General features: G+C 35.5%; 1 protein-coding gene across 1 annotated transcript in view; it reads left to right on the top strand.

Annotated features, from left to right (window-relative positions):
- The window catches only part of BRDT (bromodomain testis associated), a 60,037-nt gene that overhangs the window by 34,163 nt on the left and 8,515 nt on the right, over positions 1–17,359 (top strand). The window contains exons 15-17 of the mRNA XM_073811226.1: positions 2,107–2,281; positions 7,917–8,017; positions 16,781–16,986. Coding sequence (XP_073667327.1) covers positions 2,107–2,281; positions 7,917–8,017; positions 16,781–16,986 — 482 coding nt within the window. The remainder of the gene's footprint in view (positions 1–2,106; positions 2,282–7,916; positions 8,018–16,780; positions 16,987–17,359) is intronic.

The following is a 17,359-nucleotide window of genomic DNA, read 5'->3' as shown; positions in this document are numbered from 1 at the left end:
TAGTAGCTTTCTTTAAAATTGTTCTTGATTTTATTTACATGAAGAGTTGTCACTCATTTTAATTTGTCAGCTAAATGTTCAAAGATTTCTTTGTAAAGAAGATTGAATAGTGAAATGATTTGGTTACATTTTTCTAACAAGATGTGACTTTTTTATGATTTAGTCAAACAGGTAAGTAGAACAAATTATAGAAATTTCAGCTTAGTCTTGAGAGTCTAAATACAGAGAGAAGGTCTTGGTGTCCCCATGTGCGTACCAATTACCAACTATTCATTTTTAGCACATCTATGTTTGATTAGTAGTTGACATGCTTTAAAAAGGATAAAAGTACTTTTATCTTTTACTACTAATCCTCATAAAATTTTTAATCCTTTGTACCCATCCCAAATATAGAATTACAGGTGTATACCTTTTATTAAATCATAAACTTACTTAACAACATCTAACTCTAGGTTAGGGGAAATACAACATAAATAATACTGTCTTGAAGTATCTCTTAGTTGTGAGAAGAGAGATAATCATACCGTTAAGAGATTGTATGATTAGTGCTATAATCATCTATATTCATAATATATTGAGAAAATAAAGGAGGAATATATATATACTGCCTGAAGGAGGGAATGCTTAAAATGGGTTTTAAATTATAGGGAAAGGGAAGAAATGGTTAGTATATTGACATGCTGATTAGGGACTTACTTTTTTAAACAGAGGTAGTAGCAGTAAGAGAGAGGGCGGGGGTGGGGGGTGGGGGAAGCACAGGAGGTGTGTTCAGGGAAATATGGTAGCAGAGGGTGTTTGTATGGGATTAGTTGGCTTTGGAGATATAATAGGGAGGGCTTTGCGTACCTAGATAAAGTGTTAATATTTAATTTGTTAGGTAGGCGTGAGCTCTCACCGGTTTTTGAGTGGAAGGAAGATCCAGATGATCTGTCTGCCATAGGTATTAGTGGAATCAGAAAATTATGTCAAGTTATGAACAAACTTTGGAATAATTCTCAGTACATAGCACATAGAATGCTATGTTTATGATCTGTTTGTGACCAAGTGTTTTTCAGTGTCACTCACTGAAGAACAAAATGCTCATTTAAGACAAAAGAGGAAATATATTTATAGGATCATGAATAAATGCACATATTTGTGTGTTTCAGAAAGTGTTGTTTTGCTGATTTAAATCTCAGCATTTGCCTTTAAGCTTTGGGCTTGGGTCTGTATTATTGTTGGGATAAACATTCCTATGCCCTTTGTTTTATTCAAACTAGCATAGGTATTCATACACTTGCCTTATCGGCTCACTCACTCTAACCCCTTTATTAGATGGAGAAGGAAGATTGTCTTATTCATCTCTGTACTATCTATAACTCAGAGCTTAGTAGACAAGGTACCTGGGCTTTGGTACTGTAACTTAGCTTGCCACTGAATAGATGTGAGATTTTAGGTTAAGTTACCTTCCTTATATCTAAGTCCTATTGTAAACTGTAAATGGGGATAATAATTATACCAAACTCATAGGATTAGTGTGAGAAATTAAGAACTATATAAAAGGCTTACCCTGGTGCCTTGCACATCGTAAGTGTTAACTAAATATTATCTATTATAATACACTTTTTCTTAATAAGTAGTTAACAAGAGTTTGGAATCAGAATTTGTTGATAGTCTATGGCTCAACCATCATGTTATTCTTTTTTTAAACACCCCTCCTTTTATATCTATAATTCACTAAGGAAAAGGGGGTAAAGAAAGTGGATTAGTCTCTAGATTTGGTATAAAAGCTCAGTTTTTATTTTCAGTAGATCACAGGGAAGCATTTGAAAATAAGCAACACTGTTTAATAACATGTATAAGTCTATGTGTACTAGCAACTAAGATCATAGACTTTGACTCTGCTTATAAGCTATATAATGGCCAAGTTATTTAATCGTTCTAAACCTTAGTTTTCTCATTTGTAAGATAGTGATATTTATACCTTATAAATTCGTGTGACTTAATTTAATATCATATTCAAAGACAGTATTAAATTATATTCTATCCTCTTGTGTTTCTGTTTTCTTAGTTATACTTCTTGTGTGGTTAAGCTCTGAAAGATAGTTTTGTTTAACTTTGTCTTAGCGGATACAATCATCTGTGCAATATACAGCCTCTGGGAAAACTAGTCTTGTTCATCAGACTACATGTTCAGGTGGAACACCACCAAATCCCTACCAGTTAGTATTTAATTATCAAGAATCAGAATGTTTACAGAGTGTGGAAAACATTTCACCTTTGCAAATTCTGCCTCTTTCAGGTAAGAAATTAAGAAGTAAATGACTGTGATTGAACAACTGACTTCTAAATGAAAATGCCAAGATTATCTTAAATGTTATGTATCTGGAATACTGACAATCATAACTAGTAAATTCCAGGTTAGAAATAATCCCTGAAGCATATTGCTTTATACCCCAAGGTACTCGTTACATTTGAATGAAAGAAAATTGTATGTGCAGTTCACACACAACTTACTTTCATACAGATTATATACATTGGCATGTGAGCCATGCATAAAAACCTGTCACTGCCATAGCTCATAGCAAGCTCTGAGCAGACTTGCGAAATGTTGCTCTAATTTCCATGATGTCTGTGTGGGTTGGAAAGGTAGATTAGAATAGGGAAAAGATAGAGATTCTATAGGTAGAGAAATGAAGTTATAAACATTAAAAACAGTTTACAGTTAAAGAAACTTGGGCTAGAAATACTTGCCTAGTGGTGCTTCCTATTTACTAAAAACATATTCTAAAACTGGAAATTTTTGTATTTTTAGGTTCATTTGACTTTATAAATGTCTTATCTGTTAGTCTTATCAGAAGTGAACGTATCACCTTTCTCAGCCTGGTCCTCCTGGGGATGTGTGGCACAGGAGCATACTTCTCTGATAGTGATGAGCCCACCTTATGGAGTGCCTGAACTTTGAGACACAAATGTGTTCAGGCCTAGACAGAAGCAGATGTGAATATTCCATATCCATGTCTCCTTCTGTCTAGACTGCTCCCTGGCCTTCCAATGGCAGGGGTTTCTCCAAAACAGAAGAAATTTCTAAGCTGTTTTACTGAAGGACAGATTAGGAGGAACACAGAAGTTTTGATCCTCCTTTATTGCTTCCAGTAAACGCTCCCTACTATTCTGTGTTTGAGTATTCCGTTTTGCATTTAACTCGAGTTATAGCTCTTGACTCTGGAGAAGGAGTGGAGATCAAGAGAAAAAATATCTGAGGCAACACTGGGGGGCATCCCAGGAAGAAGTATAAGCAAAGATCCAAAGTATGAAATATTTATAGCCATTCTTTTCTGGAAAAATATTTTCAAGGTACTCAGGAGAATAACTGAAGATGTAGTTGTTCTAGGTCATAAATTACCTTAAATACCAGTGCTACATTTGGATCTTTTATTTTGCACACAGAAAGTAGCTTCAAACAAGAGCATAACAAAATCAGATTTTACATTAGGAAGAGATTGCTGCTTGCTGTGTAAGGGATGGACTAAGATGAAGATGCTCTGATATAATTGGGACCAAGTAAGGAAGCTGGGTGCTATAGTCTAGGAAAGAAATTATGAGGACCAAAACTAAGGCAGTACGTACAGAAAGGATGTGGCTAAATTAGATATTTTTGTGGCAGAATTACTAAGCTTTATTAGAATAAGTGTCTTACCAGAGTATTATCCAACAGTTGGCTTGAAAATAAGAGACATTGTTCATTTTGGACATGTTTAAGATGCTGCAGAATATCTAATTGGAAATACATAACTAGAAATAGGTTTCTGGAACCAATAGGGTGTAACAAGAACTACAGTTAGGAATTACCAATATGTAGAAGCTACTTGAAGCCATGAGAATGAAGGAAAATGTACAGAGCAGGAGGAGAAAGGTCAAGGACAAAATTCTGGGTAACCAAACTCCCTCTCTGTAAAAGTAGAAAAAATTAATAAGTTAAAAGAAGAGGTAATCAAAGCTAAGAGGAAAAGGAAAAATGGTATAATAGAAGCCCAGGAGATACGTTTTTCGAAGGAAATCATCATCACGAGTATCATGTCCTACTATATACAAAGCCTTAAAGTACCGTGAGGAATGAGGAGAGAAGATTAAAATTGGCAATGTGAGATTTTTTTGCTTTTACAAAAGCTTCTTTTATGGCTACTGTGATTGAGATGGAAGCAGATTCTTGTAAACTGAGAAGTAATGGAATCTGAATGTAAACCAGTCTTTCAAGAATTTTATTGAAGAGGATGGGAAGATAGCTGTGGCTTTAACAGGAAGATAGGTATTTTGTTTTTGTTTTTTTAAGACTGGGAGAGAGGTTGTTTTGTTTTGAATTTTGAAATCGGCGAGATTTGATCGAGTTTGGAGGTCAATCGCAAAGAACCAGAGTAGGGAAAAGTTGCTGTTTTCATTATAGTAAGTTCCTAGGACAATGATAGGGATAGCTTTGAAGAAGAATAAAGACATTGAAAAATAATGGAAATAATGCAGTCAAGATGGTCTTTTGTTCCTATTTTAAGAAAACGTCCTATCTATGAAAAGTCAGGCTTTAAATATCTAAATCTTCGTTCGGGTTCCGTTTCTTGTATTCCTTCAATTTCTGTTTATACGTGATTGTGAGTAATAATATTGTGTAGAGGGGAAGTTTGGATGATGCTGAATGGCTGTTCTACTGCACTTAAGCAGATTTTTCAGAACCAAAGTGGTTTGCATTTGCCAACTGTAGGTGGCACTATGCCCAAGGGAAACTGCAAATATATATAAGCTATAAAATGTATATAGAATTTTACTTTTCTGGAGTGTAATCTTGGTGGAAATAAATTAGAGTACATAAATTAGAGTTACATAGAGTACATAAATGTATGTTAGAGTACATAAATATTTAAGAAGTTGAAGTTTTTAGTCATGAAGGATTACCAAACTTTATAATTTATCCTTCCAGAGCTCTTTAAAATCTTCTTCACTCAGTTGTATTAAGATATCTTCACTCAGTTGTATTAAGAAATTTTTTTAAAAAAAACATGCTGTCACATCAATGTGAATTAACATGGCAAATGAGAAGGTAAATCAAGGAGTTTGCCATCTAGTAGGAGAAGTAAACAACTGGTATATAAAGTAAAAATAGGGACTTCCCTGGTGGTGCAGTGGATAAGACTCTGCACTCCCAATGCAGGAGGCCCGGGTTTGATCCCTGGTCAGGGAACTACATCCCACATGCATGCCGCAACTAAGAGTTCACATGCCACAACTAAGGAGGCCACCTGCCGCAACTAAGACACCAAATAAATGAATATGTCTGTGGATATGTGTGTATGTGTATATAAATTTTTTTAATTAAAATAAAGTAAAAATAATGTGCCCTAAAAGAACCCAAAATGAAATTTAAGGAGATGAGGAAGGCAGAATTACCTGACCTCTTTGAAAGATGTGTATTGATGTATAGTAGGATCAAAAGGCATTTTGGATAGAGGGAACAACATGAATGAGTGTATTTAGGTGACCAGTAATTCAATGTAATTAAAGCTTTGCTTGAATAAATAAATAGGAATACAGGGAAATAAATTTGGGAAGGTAGATCAGGATCAGATCATAAAGAACCTCAATACCTAGAGACTTTTGGACTTAATTATAATAGTATAGTCAGTGGGGAGCCAATGAAGATTTTTTGAACAGAGTGTGCTTCAGTGTAATTACTCTGCCAATATTGTGTAGGTCAGTTGGAGAGATGGGGAACAGAGACCAGAGAAGGAAAAGACCAACTGGGCTGTTGCAGTAGTACAAAAAAATTAAGTGATGGAACGAAAGAAAAAGGTATAGTTGAAAGAAATCACAAGAGTGGAGTGAGCAGGTCTGCAAAAGATGAATATATGCTGGGTTTTAATAACAAAGGGGTGTATAAGCTTTGGTGGCTCAGAGGATAGTGGCTGGATACTGGTCCAGGTTGACAGACCTGGAACACAGATGAAGAACAGATGTCTGAGGAAAGATGAGTTTTGTAGTGTTTTGAGGTGCCAGAGGGCATCCATATGAAAATGTTTTTCCAGAGTCGGTCCCTTGACACACTTCCCTTGGCTTCTGTGACACTCTTCTCTTGATCATCCCATCTCTGAACGTTCTTTACAGACACCTACTTTATCTGCCTACCTTTAATGTTGATAATACTCTGAGTTACATCCTTAAGCCTCTTTTTACTTTACTACAGGCTTTTCTAGCTGTATTCCAACGCATAGGCTTACTAAGCTAGGACCTCCCCCTCAGCTCTCATAGCAATAGGCTTGGAGAAGACCTCCCTTTACCCAGGTATGCCATACATTGATCATTTTCTACTTATTATGGCATGTAAAAGGTTGGAAGGCAGCAATCTATACATCCTTCCTGGATGATCTTCTTGGAGTCTATGACTTCTAGTCTCATTTTTACAACTCAAGCATCCAAGCCCCAGGCATGTTTATACAACTCTACTGAATACCTTAAACAGCACATAGGCATGTCAAATACAGCATGTCAAAACTGAATTTCCCCCTTTTAATTCCTACATTTAAATCTTTCCTCTTTAGTTCTTAATAATGGCATTGTCACCACTTACTAACTTAGAGTCAACAAACTGAGTCGTTTAGAATATACTTCTCTTGACATAATACTCTTTCTACTTCTTAAATAATATCTGATCCCAGGCAGAGAGGGGATGTAGTTCTGTACTTAGACTTTTTCTCCCTATTTTTCCATTCCCTGTTGAACTGAGAAAATAGGTGCATTGGGCCACATAGGAACACACAAATTTAAACTTTGTTCCTTCATTCATCCGTCCACTGACTGTTTTGTCTCACCCTCCTGTGCTCACTCCTATCCTTTAGTGTTCCTCCCTTCTTCAAGCCTCACATTCAACTAGTGTGATTTAGCCAGAGAATCAAAGGAATTGATGGGTGATAGAAGCTTAAATGTAAGTTCCTATAACTCTAAGTGGCCAGGATTTTATGAGCTTGAGCCAATTAACAAAAAGATAGCAACTCAAGTTTTCATTTTTCTCCTCTGTCCTTTTGCTACTAGTTAGGACCTATAGACAAGAGCTGGAGAGACCTGAAACAGAAATGACCTAATTAAATTTCATACCCCAGGATGCTTTTGGTCACAAATGCAGAAAATTCAGCTCCAAACTGGCTTACACAAGGAATTTTGTTATCATACATACTGTAGTCCAGAAGTAGGTCAGTCATTTAGACATGTTTGACAAAGGCTCAAGCTCTATTTCTGAAATTATTTTCACCTGTAATAAATGAAATATTTGTATGAAAGCTTTACAGTCAACAGGATTGTGTGGTTTGTTCTCTTCACCTCAAACAACATTTTGCATTTCTTACTCCTATTCCCCACTGGGTAGTTTAGGTTTCTGGTATCTTCGTTCTTCAATTCTTTGTATTTTCTTTGTTCTCAATTTGGCTACCAGGAAGCATCTTTCCTTAGAAGCCCTACAGTGGCTTAAGGCCTCCTCTTTTCTAAATGATTCACTGGTGTGGGGGTAGGATTACCATAATTAGCTTGGCCAATGAAGACCCATCTCTGGAGCTGAGGTCAGTTTACAAGCTGAAAGACTGCTATACCATGGGGAAAGCTTAAATAGGTCTTGGTAGGTGAGCCACAATGTCAGCTATACTTTATGCTGACAAAAAAGAAGAAGAAGAAGAAGAAAAAGAGAAGAAATAAAGGAGGTAAAGTTTCAAGTGAAAATGTTTATTTTACAGTATTACAATTCTCCAACTAAGAATACTCCAAAATTAAGCGTAAAAAAACTAGTTATTTTATTTTCATAGTTTCTGACCTGGCGGGGGGGTGGGGGGGTGGTGGAAATGTCAAATTCTGGAGAATCAAGATGAAATAACTTGACTATACTATTCTAAAAATGTGTGCATTAGATAATCCTGAACAACACTTGAATGGCCTAACTGTGATGCATCAGTCCGGTGATAATGACACAGTGGTATTAGAATCAGAATGTCAAGTTCCAGTGCAAAAGGTAAGAGTAAAGTTATTTTTTCTCACAAATATTGGGGGATTTAAAATTGAATATAGAAATGGCATGGAGGTATTTTAAGCCCTAATTTGAATGAATTTTGGATCTCTAAGCCTAATTTTTGCCTACTTATTAAAAAAAAAAGTTAACCTGTGAGCAACACTCTTTCCCACCCTCTACCTTCAGTCCCCATATTTGTGTTTAATTGTAAATTCTATAATGTTGGTATTTGCCAGCTATCCTGATTTTAAAACATGTTATAAAACTATCTTTTAGAATCTGTTGTAGGTGATTTCCTCATGGAGTCTTTGGTGCACTTAAGCTCAAACCACACATTGATCAGTCTTTCAACAAGTATTCTAGATGTTTGGGATACATTAGATACACCAGGTACTATTCTAGACATTTGAATCTAGTAACTATCAGAAATGGACTATGAATGAGATATTCACATATCCCCTCTTTTTTCTCTCCCTCCCTTCCTTCCATTCTTTCCTTTCTTTTTTCCTTGTAAGTACTTCAGAGGACAAATCTTACTGCTTGGGCACACTTAGGAATATCTGACATTTCACCATGAGGAGCATATTGCTTTGGCCCTTGTTTTTTCTTATTCTTAGAATCTTTGACTTTCTTACATACTGCTCTGCTAATAGTTATTATCATCAAAGATGACCTATGTTTAATATGGGTGTTTTGTTATTGATAAGAACCATTTAAAAAGTACCTTTCCTGGGAATTCTCTGCTGGTCCAGTGGTTAGGACTCCTTGCTTTCATTGCCGAGGGCGCGGGTTCAATCCCCAGTCAGGGAACTAAGATCCTGCAAGCAGTGTGGCCAAGGGGGAAAATAAAAAAACAATAAATTTTTTTTAAAAAGTGCCTCTCCTGATATCCAGCATAAATTTTTTATTGTTATTGTTTTTTGTTTAAACATTGAAAGTGTCATCTGTCCCCTTTAGGATGCAAAGAATAAAGCAGCAGAGTTTCTCAAATATTTGGTTTACTGTGTACTAAAATCTTTGTTTCTCATTTAAAAAAACTGTAATTTTGACTGACCCAAAATAAATTTTGAAAACAGTAAGAAAATTTTCAAAAGGGCAAAGAGATTACAGCAAAAATAAGCAGCAAAACATCAAGTATATGTCATACCATTGAAGTTTGTGTTAAAGGTAAAAGTGACATAAGTCTACTCTCTGTTGATTTCTAATGTCTAGCATGTAGTAAGAACTAGAATGTTGAAAGCTTGAGGAGGAATGGGATTATGTGGCTTGTTCTCTTCATAACAAACCGTTTCCATTCTTTTTTTTTTTTTCTTGATTTTAAACTGTTTCCATCCTTGACATTATTTCCTACCGTTGCTCACTCACTATCAGCAGTGTTATTACCACTTACTGGAAAAAAAAAAGGCTACAGAATTTTGGTGCTAGAACAGATCTTTGAGAATTAGTCTTTATGAACAAACTGTGGCCCAGACAGTTCAAGCATCTTGCCCAAAGAAGAGCTGATACTAAAATAAAACATTTCAACAAGCTCCCAACCTCTGTTGTTTTACTCAGAGCTCTAGCTTTGCTGTTCATCTCTTACTTACCTCTGCCTCAAGAAAAGGTATCCCTTCTTGCCAAGACTTCTCTATCTCTTTTCATTTTCTTTCATTTAACAGATTTTTGTGGAGCTCTCCTGCCATCTCTATAGTCTCTATTATTCCTTTTGTCTTATTTCTCCACTACCTGTTTACATTTTAAACCAGGCTTTCTCAACTATAGCACTATTGACATTTTGGGCTGGATAAGTTTTTGTTGGGAGTAGGCCTGTACATTGTAGGATGCTTAACAGGAACCCTAACCTCTGTCTACTAGATGCTAGCAACACCCTTTCCCCTACCACTACGTGACAACAAAAAACTTTGCTGACATTGCCATAGGTCTTCCCTGGGCAAAGAAGAATCACCCCAGTTGTGAAGCAGTACCTTAATTTTACCTAGAATCCAGCTGTTCCCCATTCCTGTAATTTGTCCTATCAGAGGAACCAATGATGTCTAAAATTGCTGCATCCCTCCCAAAGTCTTGATAGGGTAAGGAGTCCAGGGTCTTCTACTACTTCTCTCTCTGGTTGAACATCCACTGTGGTGATTTCAGTTACAGTCTCTCTGCAGATGACTCAAATATATAGTTCTAGACCTGACATCCTGTGAGTTTTAATCATTTTTGATTTCTCAGTCCCCTACAGCCAAGGAATTGCTAAATTCTCTGGGTTTTACTTTCAACATGTTTCCTTTTCCACTTCTGCCTCAGAGACCAGACCTCATTGCTTTCAGTCTGAGCTCTTTGTAATATTTGTAACTGGTCAGACTAACTTGAAACCTTCCTTGTTCTAATCCATTCTGCTTTTAACATTCTTACACTGTTCCTCCTGATGTATTGCTCTGATCACATTACTAATATGTATGAAACCTTCAGTAGTTTCTAACTTTGACTCCAGAGTGAAGATTAAACACCTTTACCTTATGACTCCAATCTAGCCTTTCAGTCTTAACTATATATGCCTTGTAATTCACTGAAATTGAACTCTTCATTTCTCCCCGGATATATCTAGTAATATCTTTAGTTATGATTTTCTTTCTTCAGTGAGGAATGCTTTCCATCCTCATCTCTGCCTGTCAAAAGTCTTCTTATTCTTCTCTGTGATGTCTGAAAAACTGTACTGTACTCCAAACCCAATTATGAACTTTTTTGTTTTAGGATCTGCCAAAATTTTATTGCAATTAGATAGACATTTCCGGGATCAAGCCAGAGACCAGGGTTTCATCCTCCCTTTATTTCCTATTAAGTATACTACCAGGTATTACCTGTTCTGTTTCAAATCTCTATCTGAAGGCAAGATTCTTTAACTAACTCAGTAGAAAAATGAAGTCTGGAACTAGTATTTAGCCCATTCCATGGGTAAGAACGAAAACAGGTTTTATTGGCAGCATACAGGAAAGACTTCATAAACACAACTGGGTGACCTATGGTGAAGGTCTTGTGTGTACAGTAGGGGTGAGATTACTTCAGGACGGAAATTAAAAAGGCTTATGGAAAAGTCTTGTCATAAATTTTCTTTTGCTTTACCTGGGACCCTGGACAAATTTCTCCCTAATATTTCACGGAAATAATATGAAAAGAGGAATCAAGCATAATTATTAAGGAGACATTTATCAAAAAAAATTTAAACAGAGGATGTTCAGGTATTGCATTGTCGTCTTTCCTTACCCCAGATAAGTAGGCTAACTCTTTTTTATAAATTGAGGTATAACTGATATATAATATTATTAGTTTCAGGTATACAACTTAATATATTGAGAAATGATCACCACAGGAAGTCTATTCTCTCCCTCTCCCAACATAGTTAAAATTTTTTTTCTTGTGATGAGAACTTCTAAGATCTACTCTAAGCACATTTCAAATGTACAATGGAGTATTATTGACTATAGTCACCATGCTGTACATTGCATCCCCAGGACTTACTTATTTTACAGCTAGAAGGTTGTACCTTTTGACCTTCTTCACTCATTATGCCCACTCCCCACTCCCCCTCCTCTGGCAGCCATCACTTTGTTCTCTGTATCTATAAATTTGGGGGGTTTTTGGGGGAGTGGTGTTTCTTGGGGTTTTTTTAGATTCCACATGTAAGTGAGATCATATGGTATTTGTCTTTCTCTGTCTACTTATTTCACTTAGCATAATAAATGCCCTCAAGTTCCATCCACGATATCCTTGGTTTTTTGTGGCTGAATAATATTCCATCATGTATATATGCCACATTTCCTTTTTCTGTTTATCCATTGATGGACACGTGGTGTTACTTCCAGATCTTGGCTATTATGAATAATGCTGCAATGAACGTGGGAGTGCAGATATTCTTCAAGATCCTGATTTCATTTCCTTTGGCTATATACTCAGAAGTAGGATTTGCTGCATAATACGGTAGTTCTACTTTTTTTTTTTTTCTCGGGTATCTCTATGCTGTTTTCCATAATGGCCATACCAATTTAAATCCCCACCAACACTGTACAAGGATTTCCTTTTCTCCGTGTCCTCACCAACAGTTGATAATTGCCATTCTTATAGGTGTGAGGGTGATATCTCATTGTGGTTTTGATTTGCACTTCCCTTATAATTAATATTCCCTTATGATTAGTGATGCTGAGTACCTTTTCATGGACTTGTTGCCCATCTGTTTGTTCTCTTTGGAAAAATGCCTATTCAGGTCCTCTGCCCATTTTTTTTCAGTTTGTTTGTTTTCCTGCTGTTGAGTTTTCTAAGTTCTTTATATATATCTCTTATCAGACATATGATTTTCAAATATTTCCTGCCATTCAGTAGGTTGCCTTTTCATTTTGTTGTTGGTTGCCTTTGCTAAGCAGAAGGTTTTTTAGTTTGGTGTAGTTCCACTTGTTCATTTTTGCTTTTGTTGCCTTTGCTTTTGGTGTCAGATCCAAAAAGTTATCACCAAGATGGATGTCAAGGAGCTTACCACCTATGTTTTCTTCTAGGAGTTATAGTTATGGTTTTAGGTCTTATATTCAAGTCTTTAATCCGTTTTGAGTTGATTTTTACATACGGTATGAGATAATAGTCTAGTTTAATTCTTTTGCATGTGGCTGGTCAGTTTTCCCAATACCATTTGTTAAAGACACTGTCCATTACCCATTTTACATCCTTCACTCCTTTTTGTTTGTTTGTTTTTGTAGGTCATTTTCCTTTATTTTAAATGTAACAGAAAGTTAAATTTTCCAATGAAATAATAATGAGGCTACTGGCTCTCTCCCACAAGACTCTGAGGCCAAGCCAAATTATATGAAGGCTAGCCTATCCACACTATTTTCCTTCACTGCTCTTTTAATTTCCTCTTTCCCCATCTTCTTCTGCAGCAGAACACGTGCCCAAGTATGAAATGAGTCCTTCACTCCTTTATTGTAAATTAATTGACCATAAGTGCATTTGTTTATTTCTGGGCTCTCTATTCTCTTCCATTGTGCTATGTGTCTGTTTTTATGCCAGTACCATACTGTTTTGATTACTGTAAGTTTGTAATATAGCTTGAAATCAGAGAGCATGATACCTCCAGCTCTGTTGTTCTTTCTTGGAATTGCTTTGACTAGTTAGGATCTTTTGTGGTTCCATACATATTCTAGGATTGTTTGTTCTATTTCTGTGAAAAATGTCATTAGAATTCTGATAGGGATTGCATTGAATCTGTAGATTGCTGTGGGTAATATGGATGTTTTAACAATAGTAATTCTTTCAGTACGTGAACATGGAATATCTTTCCATTTCTCTGTATCTTCTTCCATTACTTTCATCACTGTTATAGTTTTCAGTGTACAGGTCTTTCACCCTGGTTAAGTTTATTCCTAGGTATTTTATTCTTTTTGATGCAATTGTAAATGTGATTTTTTCCTTAATTTGTCTTTCTGATAGTTTGTTAGTGTATAGAATCACAGTGGATTTTTGCATATTGATTTTGTATCCCGCAACTTTACTGAATTTCTATATTCTAATGTTTTTGATGGAGTCTTTAGGGATTTCTATATATAATATCATGTCATCTGCAAATAGTGACAGTTTTACTTCTTTCTGATTTGAGTGCTTTTATTTCTTTATCTTGCCTGATTGCTCTGGCTGGGACTTCCAGTACTATGTTGACTGGAAATGGTGAGAGTGAGCATCCTTGTCTTATTCCTGATCTCAGAGGAAGAGCTTTCAGCCTTTCATCACTGAGTATGATATGAGATGTGGGCTTGTCATATATAGCCTTTATATGCTAGGATATAGTCCCTCTATACCTACTTTGCTGAGAGTTTTTATCATAAATGGCTGTTGAATTCTGTCAAATGCTTTTTCTGCATCTATTAAGATCATATTTTTATCCTTCATTTTGTTAATGTGGTGTATCATGTTGTTTGACTTGCAGGTGTTAAACTATCCTTGCATCCCTGGAATAAAACCTACTTGATCATAGTGTATCATCCTTTTACTGTATTGTTGAATTTGGTTGGCTAATATGTTGTTGGGGATTCTTGCACCTGTGTTCATCAAGGATATTAGTGCGTAATTTTCTTTTCTTGTGATGTCCTTATCTCATTTTGGTATCAGGGTAATGCTGGCCTAGTTAAGTTTGGAAATGTTCCCTCCTCTTCTATATTTTGGAAGAGTTTGAGAAGGATTGGTATTAGTTCTTCTTTAAATGTTTGGTAGAATTTACCAGTGAAGCCATCTGGTCCTAGACTTTTTGGAAATTTTTTGATTACTGATTCAGTCTCCTTACTAGTAATTGATTTGTCCACATTTTCAATTTCTCCATGACTCACTTTCGGTAAGTTGTATGTTTTTAGTAATTTATCAGTTTCTTCTAGGTTGTCCAGTTTGTTGCCATATAATTGTTCATAGTAGTCTCTTACAATCCTTTATATTTCTGTGGTATCAGTTGTAATATCTCCTCTTTCATTTCTTTCTTTTTTTTTTTTTTTTTTGCTTTTTTTCTTAGATTGATTGATTTTGGCTGAGTTGGGTCTCCATTGCTTGCAGGCTTTCTCTAGTAGCAGTGAGCGGGGGCTACTCTTCGTTGCAGTGCGTGGGCTTCTTATTGTGGTGGCTTCTCTTGTTGCGGAGCATGGACTCTAGGCACACAGGCTTCAGTAGCTGTGGCATGCAGGCTCAGTAGTTGCGGCTTGTGGGCTCTAGAGCACAGGCTCAGTAGTTGCGGTGCACCGGCTTAGTTGTTCCATGGCATGTGGGATCTTCCTGGACCAGGGCTCAAACCCATGTCCCCTGCATTGGCAGGTGGATCCTTAACCACTGCGCCACCAGGGAAGTCCCTTCTCTTTCATTTCTGATATTGATTTGAGTCCTCTTTTTTTTTTCTTGGTGAGTCTAGCTGAAGGTTTGTCTGTTTTGCTTATCTTTTCAGAACACCAGTTCTTATTTTCATTGATCTTTTCTGTGGTCTTTTTATAGTTTCTATTTCATTTATTTCTACTCTGATCTTTATTGTTTCCTTCCTTCTTCTAATTCTGGGCTTCATTTGTTCTTCTTCTAGTTCCTTGAGGTGTAAATTAGGTTTACGTGAGATAGTTCTTGTTTTTTGATGTAGGCATTTATCACTATGAACTTCCCTCTTAGGACTGCTTTTGCTGTATCCCATACCTTTTGGTATGTTGTATTTCCATTTTCATTTGTCTCAAGGTATTTTTTTTAACTTCTTTTGATTTCTTCTTTGACTCATTGGTTGTTCAGCAGCATGTTGTTTAATCTCCATATTTATGAACTTACCAGTTTTCTTCTTGTAATTGATTTCTAGTTTCATATCATTGTGGTAAGGAAAGACACTTGATATGATTTCAGTCTTCTTAAATTTATAAGACTTGTTTTGTGGTATAACATTAACTATCCTGGAGAATACGACAACTATTAGAAGGGCCATCTAGACATGTAATATCCAGTGTCCAGTATGGTAGCCACTAGCCACATATAGTTATTGAGCCCTTGAAATGTCTAGTGCAACTGAGAAACTTAGTTTTAGAACTTACAATTAACTTAAATTTAAAAACTTATACTCAGTTCAATTATTGGAGAGCATAAGGATGTTTGGAACAGTTTGATTATGCATATCTACTTTTTCAACTGTAAGTTTTATGAAGTCTAATTACAGATTAATGATTTCTAATCAAAGTTAAGCATTTGAATTGAGATGTGCTATAAATGTAAAACACCAATTTAGAAGACATTACAAAAATACAGGGAATTCCCTGGTGGTCCAGTGGTTAGGACTCCAGGCTTTCACTGTCAAGGGCCTGGGTTCAATCCCTGGGCCGGGAACTAAGATCCCACAAGCTGCACAGCACGGCCATAAGTAAGTAAGTAAGTAAATAAATAAATAAATAAAATTATCTTCAGTCTTTTATATTGACTGCATGTTGAAATAATAATGCTTTGGGTATATTTGGTGAAATAAAATATATTATTAAAAGTTTTAGTTTAAAAAAATTGTGGTACTAGAAGATTTTAAACTATATATATTTCTATTGGGCAGCACTGATCTAGACCTTGGCATATCACAGTTAAGAACAGTGATCACAATCAGTTAATTTTTTTCTTCATACCGAAGAAAGGAAAACATAGCTATGTCAGAGGGTTCTCAACAAACACTGTGCTGTTCTTCTGGCATCGTCTTACTTTCCCTCTGATTAATCACTTGTATATTTGCTTTATTTTTCTCATAAGATCATAAATGTCTTTTTTTTTTAAGTTTTGTAACTTAATTTTTTTTATTGAGGTGTGATTGATTTACAGTGTTAATTACTCCACACAGCAAAGTGATTTGGTTATACATATATATATATATTTTTTAATTCTTTTCCATTATGGTTTATCATAGGATATTGAATATAGTTCTCTGTGCTATACAGTAGGACCTTGTTGTTCATAAATATCTTGATTACAGTGACATGGGGATTTTTATATTCTTAACAGATTGTCATACCCTTAACATACATGTTTCATATTAAATTGAAGTAATTGTCAAGCATGCTATTTTAATTTGATCTTAGATGAATAGTTGAATTTAGTTAATCTGTTATCCTATTTTTTCTATTTTAGTAACCTTTAACTTAAGTTTAGTAAAGTTATGAAGCCTTTGGAATCTTTATTTTTGATCTATTACTATATCAAAAAATATTGCTTTTCTTCCAAAATTTAGTAGACATATACTGAATCAAATATTTGTTTTAGGATATAAAGATCAAGAATGCAGATTCTTGGAAAAGTTTAGGCAAACCAGTCAAAACATCAGGGGTAGTGAAATCATCAGATGAGCTCTTCAACCAATTTAGAAAAGCAGCGATAGAAAAGGAAGTGAGAGCTCGGACACAGGAACTAATACAGAAACATCTGGAACAGAATACAAAGGAACCAAAAGTATTTCAAGGAAATCAAAGGTCTGTAATTTACTGGATTAATGGAGGCTTTGAGAGATACAGACATGTATTTAAAATAAATTTCGTTTTTGTAAGTGGCTATAATTCAGCTATTTAGTAGACCACAAAGCAAATTATATTTAGAAAAAGTAAATTTTTATTGATTTTTTAAAAATTGGTAAGTAGTAGTATCTATTTTGAAGGGGATACAAATAATCAAGTGATTGAAGAAGCTATTAAAGATACCAATATTGCTAAATTATAAAGACATCATTATTTTCCAGAAATGTCTTAATATTTCCATTCTATGTGTAAGAAGATGATGGTAAACCTTGGTCATAGTTTTCTAAAACCTTCTCTTCATTAACATAGATTACCCGATGTAAAATTTGAC

The sequence above is a fragment of the Tursiops truncatus genome, chromosome 1, assembly GCF_011762595.2.
Source record: "Tursiops truncatus isolate mTurTru1 chromosome 1, mTurTru1.mat.Y, whole genome shotgun sequence".
Taxonomy (NCBI): Eukaryota; Metazoa; Chordata; class Mammalia; order Artiodactyla; family Delphinidae; genus Tursiops; species Tursiops truncatus.
Note: the sequence above shows the minus strand (reverse complement) of the source record. Positions and strands in the feature narration are given on the sequence as shown.